This window comes from Molothrus aeneus, chromosome 18 (genome assembly GCF_037042795.1).
Source record: "Molothrus aeneus isolate 106 chromosome 18, BPBGC_Maene_1.0, whole genome shotgun sequence".
Taxonomy (NCBI): Eukaryota; Metazoa; Chordata; class Aves; order Passeriformes; family Icteridae; genus Molothrus; species Molothrus aeneus.
In genome coordinates this window covers 1,491,177-1,511,224 of record NC_089663.1, presented here as the reverse complement: position 1 = coordinate 1,511,224, position 20,048 = coordinate 1,491,177, and the positions used below count along the sequence as shown (strand labels likewise).

The 20,048-nt window shown below is 46.4% G+C and overlaps 1 protein-coding gene across 3 annotated transcripts in view; it reads left to right on the top strand.

Moving 5' to 3' along the window:
* Nucleotides 1-20,048, top strand: part of MTMR3 (myotubularin related protein 3) — a 75,917-nt gene that overhangs the window by 40,293 nt on the left and 15,576 nt on the right. For all 3 annotated transcript variants that reach the window (XM_066561966.1, XM_066561967.1, XM_066561965.1), the window contains 7 exons: nt 4,053-4,135; nt 6,617-6,783; nt 9,655-9,751; nt 10,659-10,772; nt 16,620-16,825; nt 17,018-17,149; nt 19,260-19,371. In XM_066561966.1, coding sequence (XP_066418063.1) covers nt 4,053-4,135; nt 6,617-6,783; nt 9,655-9,751; nt 10,659-10,772; nt 16,620-16,825; nt 17,018-17,149; nt 19,260-19,371 — 911 coding nt within the window. The remainder of the gene's footprint in view (nt 1-4,052; nt 4,136-6,616; nt 6,784-9,654; nt 9,752-10,658; nt 10,773-16,619; nt 16,826-17,017; nt 17,150-19,259; nt 19,372-20,048) is intronic.

Genomic DNA, 20,048 nt, shown 5'->3' with positions numbered 1-20,048 from the left:
ACCCCGGGGAGGGATTCAGCTCCGTCCAGCCTGGAGCCCTCAGAGCTGTCCTTGCACCCTCAGTGCCTCCTGTGCCACCTCCTCCCCTGCTCCAGGACACCCAGCCTTGGCCTGGTGCTTGTTAAGGCCACCAGGCAGCTCCACAACCCTGACATTGTTCCAGCTCTGAGCTGGGAAAACGAGGAGGAAATTCCAATTCCTGCTCCCAGGGCCTGCGTGCCACGGGAGGTGCTGGGGAGCTTTGGGCCCAGTGGGCACAGCAGGGTCTGTGTCAGGGTCACTGGTGCTTGCAGCAGCCTGGCTGTGACCCCACTGCATCCCACTGGGAATTGTGGGCACAGATTGGGCTGTGGGGGGTTGTTACAGCACTGAAAATGTAACTTGTGCTTTTTCTAACTACAGAGCTGTAATTCTCTAAATATATCTTATACTGCTCTTAGATAACAGACAGCTCCAGTCATCAAAATAATTTAAAAAAACTCCTCAAAAAATAAAAAGTTGGAGTTGTAGAATGTTGCTGTTACTTAAAATGAGATAATTTTAAATAAGAGACAGTAGGGAGATACTGCAAGAGCAGGGTGCTCCTGTACTCCCTATAATGGGATGTAATTTGCCTCAGATAACAATGCATGTTTATTCTTATAAAAGCCAAAATGATTGCTTTCCCTGCCTGGTTTCCATGCCATTATTAGAGGGAAGAGCCTGCAGACAGAATTGATGGCTCTTCCAGGAACGGGCTCTGGGTGTGGGACTGGCACAGCCTGGAGGATGAGCAGGGGCAAGGGAAGGTTATCAGGGAGGCAGTGACAGCAGATAATTCCACTGAGCTTTGCTGGGAGAAGAATAATGGCCAGGAAGGAGATTGAAAACACAAAAGGACCACAGGACAGATTTTTATGACTGGGAAGGAAAATTAAAAAGATTAATGGGAAGGTTGTCCTGAAGAAAAAGCTGCAGATTGTGAGGGAATCACAGGTGGGCTGGTGGAGGGGAATGGATGGCTGGGGAGCAGAGGGCACAGGGAAAGGGCAGGGAACAAGGAGTGACTTTGGGAAAAGGAAATGAAAAATAATGCAGGAGGAGAAGAATTAATTTATCATTAGAGTGCAGACAGAAGGAAGAGGAGCCACAAGCAGAATGCCAGGAGGAGGGAAAAGGTGGAGAACTGCTTAAATGAAGATGGACATGAGAAAAAAAAGAATAAAACAGGGCTTGGGGAATAAAAAGAGAACAGACAAAGCAGCACTGGACTCAAAAAGCGAGTGTGGAATCTTGACTGAGCTGGGAAAGATGCTTTACTTTCCATGTTGGTGCCATTTGACTCAGTGGTAGATTTAAATAAGTTATTTTAGAGCCATTTAAGTTGGAAAAGCCCTCCCAGGCTATCAAGTGCATCCTGTGCCCCATCCCCACCTTGTCCCCAGCCCAGAGCACTGAGTGCCACATCCAGTCCTTCCTTGGGCACCTCCAGGGATGGGCACTCCAGAACTCCCTGGGCAGCTGTGCCAGTGCCTGAGCACCCTTTCCATGGGGAAATTCCTGCTGGGAATCATTTCTAGGTCTGGGTGGGGCTGTCCAGTCATGAAGACAGGCTGGAAGCTCCATTCCTGCCCATTGAGCAGACAGAACTCTGACAGTTCACCTGCCTGGCAGGTGGGGTCAAGCAGGCTTGGAAGGAACTGCAGGTGAACTGCAGGGATCAGCTGTGGAACAGAGCACTGGCTGTGTCTGTGCTGCACCCCAGTCCTGCTGCTTTGGTGGAGTCAGCCACAGGCTGAGATGGGGAGGGCACAGAGGGGCTCTCACAGGAGGGATTCCTCATTTCCTGCCCCCTTCATGTCACTGGTTCTGTCACACATCTCAGCCAGTGACAGTGCTGAAAACATGGACAGAAATTCAAGCTCTGGCTTTATTTAAAATTCAGAATTGAAAACACAAACTCCTGGGCTGTGGAGTCAGACATCCTCCTGCCAAGTCCTGTCCTTGGGTTTTCTGTCATTTAATGTCCAGTTGCAGCAGAAGGAGCAGAGTAACTGCCCTGTCCCAGCCTGCCTGGCGCAGCAGGGGAGGGTGGGTGCCTCCAGAGCTGCCTCTGGCTCTGTCTGCCATGGAAAAGGGAAAGGCTGAGCATTAATAAATCCCTGCCTGTTGTAGCTGGGTATAGGAGCCCAGAACATCCTCTGGCTGTCCAGGATGGCCAGGACCCCTGCCAGGGGGCTCAGAAGCCCTGGCACAGAGCCCAAAACACCTGTGGGTTTGATTATGACCCGTGGAGCAAATCACCAACCTTAGATGAAGATCAGCAAGCCACAACAGTTTAGGTAGAATAATAGTGAAGTTATCACGGGGTGGAAAAGTAGATTTTAGGGTTTTGGTATGGGGGTTCAGGAGGCAAGATGGAGGGAACTGGGTGTGTCCAGCCTTTCTCCTTCTTGGCCTCCACCTTCTGCTGTGATGGTGGCACTTTTGGATTGGTTCAGAGTAGAAGCTCACTGTCTAACACAGGTGATGGGTATTGGAAAGGAATTGTAAACATTGTACACATTGTAGTTTTTAGTACAAAGACATAACCCTGCCCTGGGGGCAGGCAGAGTGCCTGGAACTGTCCTGCTGGATGGACCTCGGCAGGGCAGGAGAAAATTCTTTATAGATGAGAAACAATGAACAACCTTGAGACTGAGAAATGAAGAGCCCTGAGTCCTTCTTCAAGCACCGGGCTGGGAAAAGAGACTTTTAACAATCTGGGGGTCACTGTGAGCAGCTAAAGATCCCAAGAGCTGGGGCTGTGAGCTCTGGGCAGTGATTTGAGAAGGCTCTGGGCTCTGTCTGGGTGCTGCCCTGAGCTGTGCCTGCCTCCCAGAGCCAGCAGAGCTCTCACCCCTCTCCTGGGCTCAGCATCTGCCCTGAGCTCGCTCCAGGCATCTCCCTGCTTGGGGAGGTTTTCCCTGTGTTTGTATTTTTGAGATATCTCTTTTCCTTACCTGCTGGTTTTGGTTAATTTTCTTTTTTTTCATTCCATCTAAATGAGGTACTTTTTGAGCTTTGTGGTGCCTGAGAAGATGCTGTCTGGATTCCTTATCCTGAAGCTTTGATTGGAGGTGACCTTCAAGGGCTTGCCCAGGCATATGGAGAAACCTTGGCTCTTCCAGCCACATCTTGTGGGCCCCTAGCCAGACCTTAAACTGCTGCATCTTAGTCCTGTGATGGCAAAAATCAGTCTTGGAATGTTACTAAAGGATAGCAGAGGTTTTATTGCCTTGTGCAATGTCCATATAATCTACTAAACAATTCAAACAGCTTTGTGCTTCACATTAATTACAGGTATTAGCTGGATTTAGACAGTGATTTATGACTTCTGTTCATTTAAGGCAATAATGAACATTTACCTATCTCGGGTAAAGTTCCAAAAGTAATACTGAAAATTGATATTTTCATCTTGTGGCTTTTCTCATCTTTAAAGGTGCTTGCATGTGCTCTCATGTGTTGCCTGACCAACTTACTGCTGGTTAAACATGCCAGGAAACAGAAGTGTCTATAACTGCACTTTAACTGGGAGAGATTCAGCATTATCACTCTAAATTTGGCTGCTTCCATTACAAGTGTTGCTCTAAACAGGCCAAAGGGTCTTTCCCTGGGGAGGAAATATTGGATATTGCCATAGAAAAACATCCAGACTGCAGCGATCTGTGAAGGGGATCTTGCTTAGCAGTTCTTTTTGAACACCATCAACTGAAAATATATGAAGATTCCTAAATTTAGACCTATAAGAGAGAAAACTGCGTCCGTGAGAGAGGAGCTGGAGTTTCTGCTGCCTTTCCTGCAGCCTTCTCAGGTGCTCCCATGGGATCCCTTAAGGCTTTTGGACTCCAGGACTGGAGCTGGGATGTGAATACCTGGTACCAAACCTCAGAACTGCTGAAGTAATTCCTCGTGGATTCATTTGTTTTCCTCTCTTCAGACTCCATGTAGCCTGCAATAAATCCGTGTGAGATGTGCAAAGAAGTTGCTGTTAGTGCTGCAGAAATGCAGTGATCTGGTGTGTTTAATTGCAGGTTCCATTGCAGCTCATTGAGAGCGTGGAGTGCCGGGATATATTCCAGCTTCATTTGACTTGCAAGGACTGCAAGGTTATCAGGTAGGAGAGGCTCAGTGTTAAAGTGGGGGGAATTTCCTTTCCATGTGCCATGGGCAGCTGGGGTGGTTCAGGGAAATGGGGTTTCTTACTTGATTTCCCTCAGAAGCTTTTTATTTTGTCTGATTTTTATACAAGGAGGGCTGTGTGTCTCATTGTTGTGATTCAGAAGAGGAGCAAATCTTGCTCTGAGCCCACATGGCTGCTCTTGGCTTTGTTCTGAAATTAATTTCAGTCTCACTGTGTTGTCCCTGCTTTGCAATCAGTTAGAATACATTGCTTCAATATATTATAGTTATATCAGTATTTCCATATCAATAGGTACAGAAGTAGATAAAGCCACTGATAACACACATTGCAAATGAGTTTTATCAAGATTTGGGGTTTGGAGGCTTCATCCACCCTGCATTCTCAACACCTTTGAGAGTACAGTCACTATCCTTGAGGCATGGTAACGTCTTGGAAAAGAAAATGAGGGAATGAGGGAAGAGAAGGTGAAGGAAGGTGGGAAATCCAGATGTGCAGGCAGCAGTAACTCCTGGCTGTCCCTCCCCAGCTCCAGGGCTCTCTGAGCTGCCCAGCCTCAGCTGCTCCTCACTGGGTTTTTTTTAAAAACTTTCTGCTGCAGAAATTAATTTTGATCTATGAACTTTAATTAAGAAGAAAGGAACATTTCTTTTTGATTAAATGTTTGCTGGCTGTACCTTTTGTGTAATGAAAGGAGCCCCAGCCATCTCTGAGCACTCAGAATGTTTAACAGGTCAGCTGCTTCCTGAAAGGCTGTTTTTTCACCAGGACTGATTTTACTTTAGAGGTAATATTTAGTTTAATTTGAATTCAATGTTTAACTTCCTCTTCACTTGTAGCTCTTGACATTTAAGAAAGTCACCCTTCTTCCCTACATTAATTTGTTTTTTCCCGTCAATTGTAGAATGAATACAAATTATTTGTATTTTTGCCATCCTTATCAATTTTTTCTCAAAATTGCTTCTCCAAGACTGAGGGCTTGGTGATGGTTGGGAGATGATGAAGTTTGGGAATGAGACAGAAGAGTTAGAATATATTCTTGTTCTTTTTCATGAGCAAACTTTGTATTTTGAGATTAGAATTCAAGTGGAGATAATACTTGTTATTTACACCACTAACTTCAAAAGAATTTAGAAGGAATTTAGGGTGAGATGTATCTTGTCTGAGTGTGGATGTTTAATAGAGAATTACCCTGTCTCAGTGAGTAGTCTGGGCTTGCTTTACACTCAGTGATGGGAAATAAATAAACACCTCAGGCTGCAGTTCCTCCCAGCTCCTGGGAGATGTTGGACACGGCTTTTCCCTTCCACGTTGTGGCTCTGAGCTATTTGCAGGTAGGGGAGATAAATCTGCCCCAAGGGAATGCAGATGCCATCATTAACCAGGACTGAGCAGAATGGAAATACTGGGGCAATATTTAATAACTATAAAATCTTAAAGAAAAATGTCAGAGCAAAATAAATCACTGGTTTATTTCCACCCTTTTACTCTAAAGAGTCTAGGAATCCTCTTTGAAAAGAAAAGGTAATGTGATTTTAATGCACTGCTTTGAAGATTGGTTTCTCCTGTGCAGTGAATATTCTCTCTGTTTGTTGTTAGTCTGTAACATTGGGCAAAGCTCAGTCAGTGCTTCCCAACAAAGCCAGAAAGAGAAGGGTTTTCAAAGGACCTTAAATCCCATCTCATTCCACCATGGGCACCATGTTCCACCAGCCCACGCTGTTCCAAGTCCTGTCCAGCCTGGCCTTGGGCACTGCCAGGGATCCAGGGGCAGCCCCAGCTGCTCTGGGCACCTGTGCCAGGGCCTGCCCACCCTGCCAGGGAACAATTCCTGATTCCCAATATCCCATCCATCCCTGCCCTCTGGCAGTGGGAGCCATTCCCTGGGTCCTGTCCCTCCATCCCTTGTCCCCAGTCCCTCTGCAGCTCTCCTGGAGCCCCTTTAGGCCCTGGAAGGGGCTCTGAGGTGTCCCTGGAGCCTTCTCCTCTCCAGGTGAGCACCCCCAGCTCTCCCAGCCTGTTCTTGTTTACAGGACTGTGGTTATAGTTCTATTATGTAGATTATAATGTGTGGGGCAGTTTTCTGAGTTTCCCCCTGATCCAGCAGTCAGAAGGGGCTGTAACACATTCCTGTCTTTGACCTGAATGATCTTCCCTTGATTTTATAGGTAACACATGGAGAAATGTCCCCCTTATTCCTGGCAGGGCACACCCTGGTTATTCCCAGTCACAGAATGTTGCTGCTCAGTCAATCCTGACTCCTTCAGTGTTTCTTTACTCATTCCACAGGTTTCATTTTACTTCCCATTAGAGTGCACATGGAAGCAGAACTAAGTTGTCAATAAGGTGTTTATCCTCACTTTGTGCTCTCACAGAGCTTTTCATGCTCAGCCTGTCACCTTCTAGAGTGGCTTCTCCTACTGAAAGTCACCCATGGGATGTTTGTCTCTGGGCCAGGTGTCAGTTTTCCACCTTTGAGCAGTGTCAGGACTGGCTGAAGAGGCTGAACAATGCCATCCGCCCCCCGTCCAAGATAGAGGACCTGTTCTCCTTCGCCTACCACGCCTGGTGCATGGAGGTTTATGCCAGTGAGAAGGAGCAGCACGGGGACTTGTGTCGGCCAGGTACGTGGGAACAGCCTTGGCATCACCAGAGCAGCACCTGATGTCCCTGGGAATTACTGGGGTGGCTTTGATTCGGTCAGTCAGGTGTGGAACCAGCAGCATTTTGCTCACCACAGCAGCAGACTTCAGTCCAAACCGTTCTGGGTTGATTGCCACATTTTTTGTCTGGCACACTGATCTGCAGGATGGATGTTGGGGAGGAGAAGGGAGCCCCTGAGCTTCTCCTGGGTTCATTCACAGCCACAGGCAGTGATCTTTTTCTGTGGAATACCATCCTTGCTGCAGGGGTTTTGAAGCCCACAAGTAAATAAAAGCTCAAGCTTGGCATGCTGCTGGTTGTAGCACTTGGTTGAGTATGAGAAATCTGATTTCAGGCACTCTGTGATCTGCTGTCAGTCACAATTCACTGCCTCAGGGAAGTGTCCCAGTTACCAGGCTGAGAGATGTTCCTGGGATTCTGTCCTTGCTGCTGAGGCTGCTCTGGAGCCTGGCACAGGCTCTTGTGTCAGTGGTGTCTGGGGAGGAGCAGGGCTCACACAGTGGCAGGAGGGGCTCCCTGGCCCTGTTCCTCTTCACACACTTCATTGGCAGCTTCTGGAAAATGCCAAAAATCTCCTCAGAGCAGAGTTTCACAGCCAGGGCTTTTCCCTCTTTACTGAATTTGGGAAATGGGAGCTGGCAGACCTGTGGAAGTCTTGCTGAGTCTGCTCTTCCTCGCTGAAACAGAGAGACTTCAGCCTGATGCGAGGTTAGGATAATCATGGAATCATGGAATGGTTTGCATTGGAAGGGACCTTAAAGCCCATCCCATTCCACCCTTTGCCATGGGCAGGGACATCTTCCCCTAGACCAGGTTGTTGCAACCTGGCCTTGGACATTTCCAGGGACAAGAAGCAACATTTACCTTTTTATTAATTTTTATCAATCAATTTTTTTTCTTGCAGCTTTGCTTTTCTATCAAATCATTTTCTTTAATATAACTTTATCTCCCTGTAGCTGCCTGTGGCTGGGGGTAGATGTTCTCCTTCAAAGAGCTGCTTTACAGCTGAAATAAATCAGTGTGAATGTGGCTGAAGAAGTCAATCCAGAGACATTGGCATTTCTATGTCCAAGGAGCCCATTATTTGGTAGATACAGACAAAAGTACTAAAGTGCTTCAAAATCCATCCAAGTGTCAACAGAACACATTTTCTGGGAAAAATATGTTAGCAGTGTCTATAGTAGAGATCCAGGCTGTGGCTCACAGGGTCAGCTTTAATTGGAAGCACAAGCCCACAAAATACCCAGCTTGCTTTCCCTGGGCTTTTGAGAGTGGGCTGGGAAGCTTCTGAACATTATCAATGTTGGCTCAAAGTGCCTCTTAAAATACCAGCAATTCAGGAGAAATGGACTAAATATTAAAGTTGGTGTTTTGTTTCCAGGAGAAAAACCTGTGGCTGCACAGTAGCTAAAAATTAAGAGGGAAAAATCAAACAGAATGTATGATTTTCATGTAGCTTTATGTGTTTGTCTTAAAATCCACCAGGCTGAGCAGCACTGATTTGGGATATTTCCAGTGTTCTCATTTGCTATCCAAAAAATGGCTCAGGATGTAGCACAAGTTTTAAGGAGCAGTGATGGGGAAGCCCATTCTTGTGGTGCTCCAGTAAAAGAATTTGTGGGATTTTTAAATTTAAAAAGTCACTACTAAGGACAAACTTGGCAGAGGTTATTGCCTGGCTGGAATGTGTTGTCCAATTCCACCTCTACTCTTGACAAAGGATCTTTATAATACTGTAGTTAATTAAGCCCTGTAATTAGGCTGCTGTCTATATTCTTAATTTACCTATTTATATTTATTTCTAACTGTTCATTAGAAATCATTCCAGACATGTGCATTTACATCTTGGGTTTAAACATGTATCTCCAGATATCTGGGGGATTGAAAGACTTTAAGGATTTTCTAAAATATTTAATGGAAAGATGTAATACTTAAAGCATTAATTTTTCAGCAGATTTCCCCCCCTTGGGTGCTGCTCTGCCTCAGGATTTAATGCTCCAGTAATTTAAAGAGACAAGCAATGGATGGACTTTCAGAATCACTTATCTAGTGCTGCTCACATGCTCATTAAATTTAGCACTTCTCTTAGCCCTGGAAACCTGAAAATTTTGTCTTATTTTCCAGACTTTCTGTCTTCTTATTCTTTATTGCCATTGTATATTTTTCAATTGTATTTTGAGACTTTAAAACAAAAGTGTCTAGGAAATAAATGGGGCTCATTCCACTTCCTTTAATATATTAATCCAGGAGTTTGTGAGGCTCTTGTGACTGATATTTGTGTCAAACAATCATTTATGTGTTTTACCTCTCTATCTCCACCTGACTCACAGAAGAATAATGTCCAATTTATGATGGAAAACTGAGCTGCAGGATAAATGACAGCACTTGCCTCCAGCCACACAGGAAACCTGGGGCTGGAAATGCATATTCAAAGGATTGCCCACGTTCCAGGGCACATTCCAGGTCTTGCCCTTTTTCACCAGAGCCTCACATTCTTCTCATTGATAGAAAATTGTTCTGAACTTCCAACCATCCCACTTGGATTGCTGATGGATCTCAGTTCCTTTGCTGATGTCCTTGGTTCTGTTCTGCAACATTGGTTTTTTATATGAATTTCCAGGAGTTGGTAATTTCAGGGTAAAACTCCTTGCTGGACTCTGGCATTTCTGGGGAGGTGGCCAGGGCCAGATGTCAGTGCCAATGGCAGGGTGAGGCTGTGAAATGCAGCTGGTGGCTTTGGGCTGAGGGATGTGCTGCTTTTCTCTGTTCTGCAAAGTAGGAATCCTAATTCCTTATTTCCCATTCATTTCCCCTGTGCTCTTGGTCCCCAGGAGAACATGTAACCTCCAGGTTTAAGAACGAGGTGGAGCGGATGGGGTTTGACATGAACAATGCCTGGAGGATTTCCAACATCAATGAGAAGTACAAGTGAGTGCTGGGGCTGCTGCTCCACAGCCAAACTGCATCTCCAAATGCTCAGTTACTGAAACTTTTTTCAACTTCTACAGTTCCCAAGAAGGGACAATCAGAATTATAATTTTTTTTGTTGGTTTATAGAAAAAGTGTGCTTTAAATTATTTAATGTTTTATTAGCTGCTGCATTTTTTTAGGCTTGGAAATACCAGGTTTTGATGTGGCTTATTAGAGAATAAGCATTCTAAGGGAGAGCTTGAGTGAGCAAAGAGTGGAGTTTGAACTTTTGAAGACATTTTTTATTGTTTCTTATTGTCTAACTACAAAGTAATAAGTTTGTTTGTAATAAGTAATAAGTAATAAGTTTGTTTCCTCTTACTTATTCATCTACAAATTTAACTCTTCCAAACCTGTTTGGGTTTTTTTAATTTTTAAATTAAAAAATTAAAAAAACCCAAACAGGTTTGGAAGAGTTAAATTTGTAGATGAATAAGTAAGAGGAAACACTTTCTGAGGTACTCAGAGTGCAGACAAAAGGCCTCTTTAGGCTCTGGAGCAGAGGAGGGTGCTCTGTGATCCCCAGCTGGGGGGACAGGCTGTTCTGGCTGAGCCCTGCTCCTGCTCACAGCAAACCCAGCTGGAACACCTTGTGATGGAGCAGTTGGAGTGCTCTGCCTGTGCAGGATAATGACTCCCAGCTGGGGGCTGCTGTCCCTGCAGGAGCAATCTCTGCTTTGGCCTCTGCAAGTCGGGCGAAGGAGAAAAATCCATCCCTCCATATTTAATGCTGGAGGAAGGGAGTTTATTAACAGCCAGGGAAGCAGGAATTAGCAGAAGGGCTGTGAGGCTCCTCCAGTGCTGCCTTGTGCACTCTGGAAGCCTGAGCTGCTCCATGGGGCTGACTGTGCTCCCTTTCCCCCAGGCTGTGTGGCAGCTACCCCCAGGAGATCATCGTTCCTGCCTGGATCACGGACAAGGAGCTGGAGAGCGTGGCCAGCTTCCGCTCCTGGAAACGCATCCCTGCCGTGGTGTACAGGTGAGGAGCAGCTGCAGCAGCCTTCCCCAGGCTGGAAACGGCCACTCCTGGCAAGGAGAAGCTGGAGGAACTCATAATTGGGAATTCTGGGAGGTGCTCAGGCTGCTCTGGCTAAGGCAGACACTCCACGGGAGCTCCGAGTGGGAATAATGGGTTTTATTTCGAATTCCAAGCACACGCTGGAGGAGCACTCAGCATTTGCATCTCCTGCAAATCATTCCTGGGGCAGTCACCCCAGTTAAGATTGATTTTTAACTTTTCTTAATATGAAAATGAAAAAATGGGAAATGAACACATCAGAGGAGAGCTGATAAATGGCCTCCCTGGCTGGGTACTCCTTTGGCTTTTCCCTGACTCATCTGGCTGATTCTCAGACTGCAGTATAAACAAGGACAAATACCAAAATTACTTGAAGGAGATCTAAAACTCAGATTAAAAATTAATGTGCAGTTTAGCTCTATCTCCATATTTTAGATAGTTTTAATTACACAGACCCTTCCCTAGACTGAGTCCAGCAATTCTTCATAATAAAACTGCTTGTCTGAGAGAATGGGTTTTGGCAGCTTCTTTAATAAGAAACACATTATTAAAGAATTATTTGTTTTTAATTAAAGAATTAGTAAAGAATTATTAAATTCTAAATTATTAAAGAGTTATTTGTTTTTTCAAAATATTTTGAATTTTGTGGATACTTGGTGGCTGCCCCATCCCTGGAAGTGTCCAAGGCCAGGTTGGACAGGGCTTGGAGCAACCTGGGATAGTGGAAGGTGTCCCTGCCCATGGCAGGGGATGGAATGGAATGAGCTTTAAGGTCTGTTCCCCCCCAAGCCATTCCATGATCCTATAAACCTGTCACTAAATACCATGGCCCCTTCCCTGGGGTGGTTATCCTCCCATAAATCTTTCAAATCTCTTAAAAGCATCAGATGACAAAGGGATTAAAAAGATAATGAATACTGATATTCCCTAAGCCTGGGCACCCATTCCTGATGAGCATGGGGAGCAGGAAAGCTGGCAGGTCCTTGCAGCTTGTGTCAGAGCAGCCAAGGGCAGGAGAGCTGTAGGCTACAGAACTCTATTTGCTGAGCTTAAGGGTTCTTGTTCAGTGAAGGCAGAACAAATTGGCTCATGGCAGCAAACCATTCCCTTGAAATCCTGCTGTCTTTCCTCCTTCTCCTCCCAAACAACGAAGGGGTTCAGTGTGGTCTCTTTTGGAATGGTGAAGGGGCTGTTCCCTCCTCTGCTCAGCTCTGGGAAGGGGAAAATGCTTTCCAGCATATGCTAACACTTAAAAACCTGGGTGTTTTATTACTACAGTACTAAATGTGTGTGTATATATATTATATATATGTTAAAGGAGAATAATATATTAAAGGAGAATAACATGATTTCTATGTGGGTTTGGGTTCAGCTTTTGGGCCTTTTCTGCAGTTGTCACATAATTAGGGACACCTCACCTGCAAACACACTTGCCCAGGGCAGCATTCCCCCTGCTGTCATCACTGCACAGAAGGAAAACACTTTGTTCTCATTCCTGGGAACACCTTGCATTCCAGGGGTTTATAGAAGAGCAATTGAAAAGTCAAAAGACCACAGAGACTGAAATTGTTCTGTCCCCATGTTCAATTTTCATCAGTTCTGCTGAGGCTCTGGGTGGTAAACCACACATGGGGATTCATTGCTGAGCTTCAAATCAGTGAGAGAAAAGTGTTTCTCTTTTTTGATTTCTTTTTTTTTTTCTTTATCTTAACATTTGGTAATAGATTTTTCAAGACATCCAGTTCATCACTCTGGGCTCTAATAGAGCTCACAGCAGTGAGGGGGGGAGGCTTTCTGAGTTTGACTGGGCTTGGAGCATCCTGGTCTAGGGGAAGGTGTCCCTGCCTGTGGCAGGGAGTGGAACAGGATGAGTTTTAAGGTCCTTTCCCACCCAAATAATTCCGTGATTCTATATACAGTTTTATATATATATATATGCATAAAGCCAGCTTTTTTTCAGTAAGGGGCAAGAGCTTCCTCAACATTTTTTATCTACTGAAATTATTTTGGGACTTAATGATTTTAGTTTCAGTCTTGATCACATTACTAAACTTCTTTTTGCTTTACTTCATGGGAAGAAGAAGTAATCTGGATTTTTTAAAATAAGTCCAGTCATTTGTCTCAGATGCAGATCACTGGGACAGAGACCAGAAGCACACCCTGGCAGCAGGAGATTCACTGTCCCTGTGAAGCAGTCCAGGCTGAAAAGCCCAGCAGGCTGATTTGGAGACCAGCTCCAGGAATGCTCCGTGGGGATTGGGCTGTCAGGAGCGTTGCTTCCATTCTATGATCAGATTTCTAAAGAAATCTCACACCAGACCCTGCAGTTTTTCTTTCTGTTTCCAATTCTTTAAGCCTATTCACACATTTCATAGAGTCACAGAAACGCAGATTGGGTTGGAAGGGAACTTAAAGCTCATCTGATTCCACCCTGTGCCATAGGCAGGGACACCTTCCACTATCCCAGCTTGCTCCAAGCCTCATCCAACCTGGCCTTGGACACTTCCAGGGATCCAGGGGCAGCCACAGCCTCAACCTCTCTGGGGACAATAATTTATGTAGATAAATCTGGCCCCAAAAAATCAATGTTATGGAGAATGCTCTTAGGGTTTTTTGGGAAGACAGTAGCAAGGGCTTCCTGCTGTCTTGTAGAAACAGCATCATGAGAGCCTCCCTGAAGGTTCTCTGTGTGGAAGTGTCCTTTGGCCTTGCACTGCTGAGGGTGAGCCCCCACACAGGCCCAGGCATCCTGGGCACACAGAAATTCTGTTCCTGCTGTGAGTTACATGCCTGAACTGCAACAAAGGGATTTCCATTACAGTGCTGATGGTTCAGAAATGCAGCACAGGGAGCAGTTCACCCTTCCCTGCTCCTCACTGCTCTGTGGTTACAGGGACTTGGGGGATTTATTGTTGTACTCCAGCATGGTTTGGACACAGGAAGCCTACACAGAGGTGTACATGTGTCCTGCAGCTGTACAACAGCTTGTAAAGGGCTTTAGAGTTACCTAATGCTGATTTACTCTTGGTTTCTGCAGGGGGCTCCAGGTTTTTTGTCTCTAGGGAGTTTTCCATGGGGGTTTTGCTTTAAGTTTTTTGAATAGTTTTGTTTTGTTCCTGAGCTCTGAGTGATGCCCTCTTATCCCAGCTCTGTCCCTGGGGATCTCAGCATCACACTGGCTGTTCTTTATCCCTGTGGCCAGTCCAGCTAGAGTGAGTGGAATTCTTCAGCCCTCCAGCGTGCCCCTAACTAGAATTGTGTGCTGATTTCTGGTACCTCTGAACATGGCAGATTTGTGCAGGGCACTGCTGGGGCTGCACAGCCACCAACAAGCTCATCTCCCAGCCTAATGATTCTTCATTATTTGTATAATGCGAGGCAAGGACCTGGAGATGAAAATATAACTCTTTATGAACCTATGAAAATTATTCTGCAGCAGGTAGTAATGAAATCTAGGAGAACATATGGAAAAATAAATGAGCTGCTCTGTTCAAAATAGATTTCTTACACATATAATGATGTTTTATTTTCTTTTATTTGTGCAAGCGTAGCGGGGAACTAGGTGGCCTTTCAGTGATTGGCACGTATTTTTTCCTGAACTAATTTGCTCTGGGTAGAGCTGTTTGTGGAAGGCCATTAATTCCAGCAGAAATCCATTTCCCTGTGCCTGCAGTCGGCTGGCACCTGGTGTAAGAGCTGTGGCTTCGCATCGCTTTTCCTTTGCCTCACTTAACGCAGCGTGTCAGTGCTTCCTCTCGCTGAGGGGATTTTATATGAAACAATTATAAAAGAGCTATGAAAAGTACTTCAAGCCCATATCCCAGCCTGTTTGATCACTTGGAGGCTGAGCACCACGGAGCCTGTCCCTGTGTTGCTGTTGGATGAGGAGCAGGAGGCGGCGGCGCCCACGCGGTGCCCGCGGGGACACTGCGGAGGAGGTGCTGCAGCACCCGGGGGTGACAGCTCTGACAGCACAGCACAAACCAGCCTGTCACACCTCCAGAAACATCCATCAGAGTGCTCAGAGCCAAAAAGTCTACACTGGTTGCTTTGAGTGGGCTGGCTTCCTGTTCAGGGCTGTTAAGATTTGCTTAAAGGTTACACTGACCCTCAGCACTCTGGGCTCCCTGGTTAGAGGGAAGTGAACAGCTCCTGGCTGCCCTGAAGCTGAGGTGGGCAGTTTGTTTGCAGGAAGGCTCTAAAATCTTTTCCTGCATCACAACATACAGGAGTTGTAATTGGCAGGAGCAGACTTTGGAAGTCCAGGATTCAGGGGGGACTCCTGGGTGAGAAAAGCATTGCCCAGAGGCACCTCTGCTTGAAAAGCTGCTATTCCCAGAAATGCACCCCTGCCCTGGGCTGATCCAGCAGTGTGGGCAGTAGGGAAAGGGGAAATTCTGCCCTGCCCTGCTCAGGTGAGACCCCACCTGTAGAGCTGCCCCAGCCCTGGGGCCCAGCACAGCAGGGACCTGGAGCTGCTGGAGAGAGTCCAGAGGAGGAGATGCTCCAAGGGCTGGAGCCCCTCTGCTCTGGAGCCAGGCTGGGAGAGCTGGGGGTGCTCACCTGGAGAGGAGAAGGCTCCAGGGACACCTCAGAGCCCCTGCCAGGGCCTAAAGGGGCTCCAGGAGAGCTGGAGAGGGACTGGGGACAAGGGATGGAGGGACAGGACCCAGGGAATGGCTCCCAGTGCCAGAGGGCAGGGATGGATGGGATATTGGGAATCAGGAATTGTTCCCTGGCAGGGTGGGCAGGCCCTGGCACAGGTGCCCAGAGCAGCTGGGGCTGCCCCTGGATCCCTGGCAGTGCCCAAGGCCAGGCTGGACACTGGGGCTGGGAGCACCTGGGACAGTGGGAGGTGTCCCTGCCATGGCAGGGGTGGCACTGGATGAGCCTTAGGACTCTTCACAGCTGAAAATGTTCTGTGATCCTTTGACTTAAACAGAGACGATCCATGTGGAGGAGTGCTGAGATATTCCAGCTGGGACATGAGGCAGGGATTAACTGTTCTGAGGTGCCCCACAAGTTGTGTGTGCTGCTCTGGCCACTCCACCTGCAGCTCTCTGCACCCACAGCTGGGCCTCCTTTCCCCAGGGCTGAGCTCCCTGAATTCAGGGTGCTGCTGGGCAAGGTCAGGGAGAAGTTTGTTCCTTCCAGCTGCAAACACTTCAGTGGCTGGTGAGTCCCAGAGCTTGTGGCAGCCGGGGGATGTGCCAGCACAAAGGCAGTGAGTGGAATTACTGTGATAATACATTTCAGTCCTCTTTTTATAACAGATCATAGGGGAGAGTCTTCATACCTTTTTCAGAGCATGTTTGCAGTGGTTCAGTGAGTTTTAATTATTCCAGGTCTGTTCTTTTTGCGTAGTACAAGAAGCCAGGTCAGATTTAAGGAAATAACTACTAACTCTTGCGATGTGTGAAACAAAAAAATTTTTTTTGAATTTCACCTCCCAGGAGATGAGATCCATGTCCAGGTTAGGGTGTTCTCAGTTATCCCCCATCCATGTTGAATTCCTCTATCATGCCTCATCATGTTGCTGTTCCACAACACTCCACAGCTTTCACTGGCCAACAGGCCACAATACTGAGCAAGAAGATGCTTTGTTTTCTCTTCCTGACCTTGCTTTGACTCTCACCTGTCAGTGACTGTGATGACAGCCATCATTCTGTAGGGAAGCTGAATCCCAGGTTGGGGATAACTGCTGAATGATGGTCCCCGTGGGAATGAAGCTACTGGAGCACTCCACTGGACTTTTTGTGTCCTGTGTGCTCTTCCTGCTGACTGTTGGCTGTGTGTTCCTGTTCTCAGGCACCAGAGCAATGGGGCAGTGATCTCCCGCTGCGGGCAGCCCGAGGTGAGCTGGTGGGGCTGGAGGAACGCCGACGATGAGCACCTGGTCCAGTCCGTAGCCAAAGCCTGTGCCTCAGACTCCAGGTCCAGCAGTAACAAGTTAATGAATGGCAATTGTTCCAGAGATCTGTCCAACGGAGGGGACCTCTCTGATGTGGAATTTGGTAAGGCTGCCGCTGTTGCTTTTCAAGGGCAGAGCTTTGTGTAAAATTTCAATCTCTGGTGCTGTAACAGAGGGAATCTGTTGTATTTAGTCCCCATTCTGCAGTGCATGTGCATGGTGGGACTGAGGGAATCGTGCTGTAACCAATGTCAGAAAGATCCTCTGAGCTCATCACCCGTTTCCTCCTCCCCAGACTCCTCCATCTCCAATGCCTCAGGAGCAGAGAGTTTGGCAATCCAGCCTCAGAAGCTTTTGATCCTGGACGCGCGATCTTACGCAGCAGCCGTGGCCAACAGAGCCAAGGGGGGTGGCTGTGAGTGCCCAGGTGAGCCAAGGGGGGGGTGGCTGTGAGTGCCCAGGTGAGCCAAGGGGGGGGATTGGCTGTGAGTGCCCAGGTGAGCCAAGGGGGATTGGCTGTGAGTGCCCAGGTGAGCCAAGGGGGGGATTGGCTGTGAGTGCCCAGGTGAGCCAAGGGGGGGGGGGGGTGGCTGTGAGTGCCCAGGTGAGCCAAGGGGGGTGGCTGTGGGTGCCCAGGTGAGCCAAGGGGGGTGGCTGTGGGTGCCCAGGTGAGCAGCATTCCTCCTCAGCTTTCCAGGCAATCAGTCAAAGGGCTTTGCTCCAGTGTGATTACCCTGACACCCTTCAGCACTGCCTGTACACTGCTCATCTGTCTGAACGTTCTGGATCATGGCAGCCCCCACCCAGCCCTTCAGAGGGCAGGTTGAGCTGTTAATTAGTCTGTTCTCAGGCCATTAAGCCAGCTGGCAGCAGTGCTCAGTGAATGCTGAACCCTGTGGAATCTGCTGAAGAGCTTTCCCTTGCTGAGTCAGATGTATAAACCAGAGAGAGACAAAGGTGTCCAATGTGCTCGTGTCTAAAACCCCTGAACGTGTAAAACCCACTGGCTGCAGAGGAGAAGAATATTCTAGAATGGTTGTGCAAAATACAACTTCTCAGCAATTTCCCTAAAGCTGGAGCATTTTTCAGTATTTGTATCATAGCAACTGCAATCCTGCCTCACCTTGCATGTGTAATACAGTTGCAACACCACACTCTGTGTTCTTTGGCACTTGTGAATTGGTGGTTTTATAAACAAGGTATTATTTATGGTCACTGTTGGGTATTAATGCAGCCTGTTAAAATTCCATGGGTGGAGAGGCTGGGAAAAAATCCCAGACAGAAAAACTGGAGATAAGATAACGAAAGCTCTTTTGACCTTTTATTTTGGTCTTTGCTGCAATAGCTGCATTTTGATTCATAGCCACCAGTTTAAAAAAATTATAGGTTTTCATTTAACACCTCAAAACCACTAAATAATTCTTCATCAAAGAGTAAAATTACAAAACAGAAAAGCACAGTATACAGGAAGTTCGATTTTCTTCCTGTATATTGGCTTTTTAATTCTGTGGAGAAGATTTTCAAACAGCTTGTCACCTTCAGTAAAACCTGTTTTGCTTTTTGCTGCTAAATTTTCTGCAGGTATTGTCAGGTCTGCTTCATTCTCTGTATAAAAATAGCTCCTCTATGCTGTACTTTAGATATAATTCAGTAAAAATACAAAAAAACTCTGAAGTTGTCTGATACTGTCTGAGGCCGCTCCTGGAGTTGCAGTCCCTCATTGTGTTTGGCCCAGCATTTGTTGGGCTGATAAAGAATTGGGAAATCAAGTGATACAAAACATCACAGACTCCTGAATTTTCTTGTGCAAGCTCTCAGTGTCCCAGATTCTGAATCCTGATTATTTTTCTCCTGTAGAAATGCTCATTTTAGTTACTGTGTGATCATTCTTGTGCAGACTGAAGCATCCCAGCAGAGGGAAGACTAAATCTTGGGAAAACTACTGAACTGGTATCTTCTGGCTCTCTTTAGGTGCCTCCTGAGCACTGGCCCTGTCTGTTCAGGCCTCCAGTGCTGCTTGAGCACATCCAAAGTAATTCCATGTATTTTGTTTTCCTGAGCTCCTGGTATTTCTCACATGTGTGATGCTTCTTCATACAATTTCCCTCAGAAGAAAGCAGTGGATGAAGTAACCTTTCAGCCTTTTTGAGTGTTTAGGAAAAGGAATCTGAAATCTAACTTAAATCCATAAATTACCAATTAAATATTATGTATGTTTCATATCTTTTGATGTTTCTCAGTCTTTTTACAAACATTCTGGAACCTGGAGCACAGGAATTCCCAGAGGTCTGCACTCTGCTTTTTGTAACCTGAAATGAAACATTTGAAATAAATACAGCAGGACTTAGCTAAATGCTTCCTGTTTTGCTGGGCTGTCATGTTCTGGAATACCCAGAGAGCTCCAAGGACTTACAGAATCTTTGTAAACAGATTATTTCATCTGTCCACAGCAGCAGGGGTTTGTTTTTATGAAAAAAACTCCTCTTTTAGAAAGGTAGTTGTTATTTTCTTCCCTCTGTCTTGCTCTTTCCCTGCAGAATATTACCCCAACTGTGAAGTGGTGTTCATGGGGATGGCAAACATCCACTCCATCCGCAAGAGCTTCCAGTCGCTGCGTCTGCTCTGCACACAAATGCCAGATCCAGGAAAGTAAGTGGAAGTTTGGGGGTTTGGGCCCTTGGTTCCATGTTTCTGCAGCCACATTCTTCTGCTGATGATTTTTAAATTGAAATTCAGTTGATTTTCCCTTGGTAATAGTGCTAAGCTGTGTTTTTCCATTTTCATGGAAGTCACTGGTTTATTCTGATTGAAGTGAACATAGCAAATTAGTTCTGAAATTAGAGTGTAGCCTTGAATATTGATACCAGAATGTTGTTTCTTCTGGTGGGCTCCTGAGCACTCACATTTAGGCTGATCTGCTATTCCCAGCTTTTTAATAATCCTCAGTGTTGGCTCACAGCTGGAAAAATGTGGTGGTGTTCCATGTACTTCACTCATTTATAATGTCATTTCAGGAGAATATTTCATAACCTTCCAGTGCTGTGGGGTAACTACTCTGTCATATCCCCTCACCTTGGGAGCTCCTGAGCTTGGGTCCTCACTGTAGTTACCCCAGTCCTGTTTTCCCTCCCACTCCCCTGTTTGGAATTTGCTGCTAAAGCCTTCCATGGTTTGAAGTAGATGCAAACCTTCAGCTCATCCCAGATTCTGGCAGTTCCTTGGGTTGGCTTGGTGGCTTTGCTGCTTCCACCTCTGGGAAAGTGTTAACAAGACACAAGTGAAAAATGCTACAGACTGACGCTCACAGCTTATTAAAACAGGAGCTT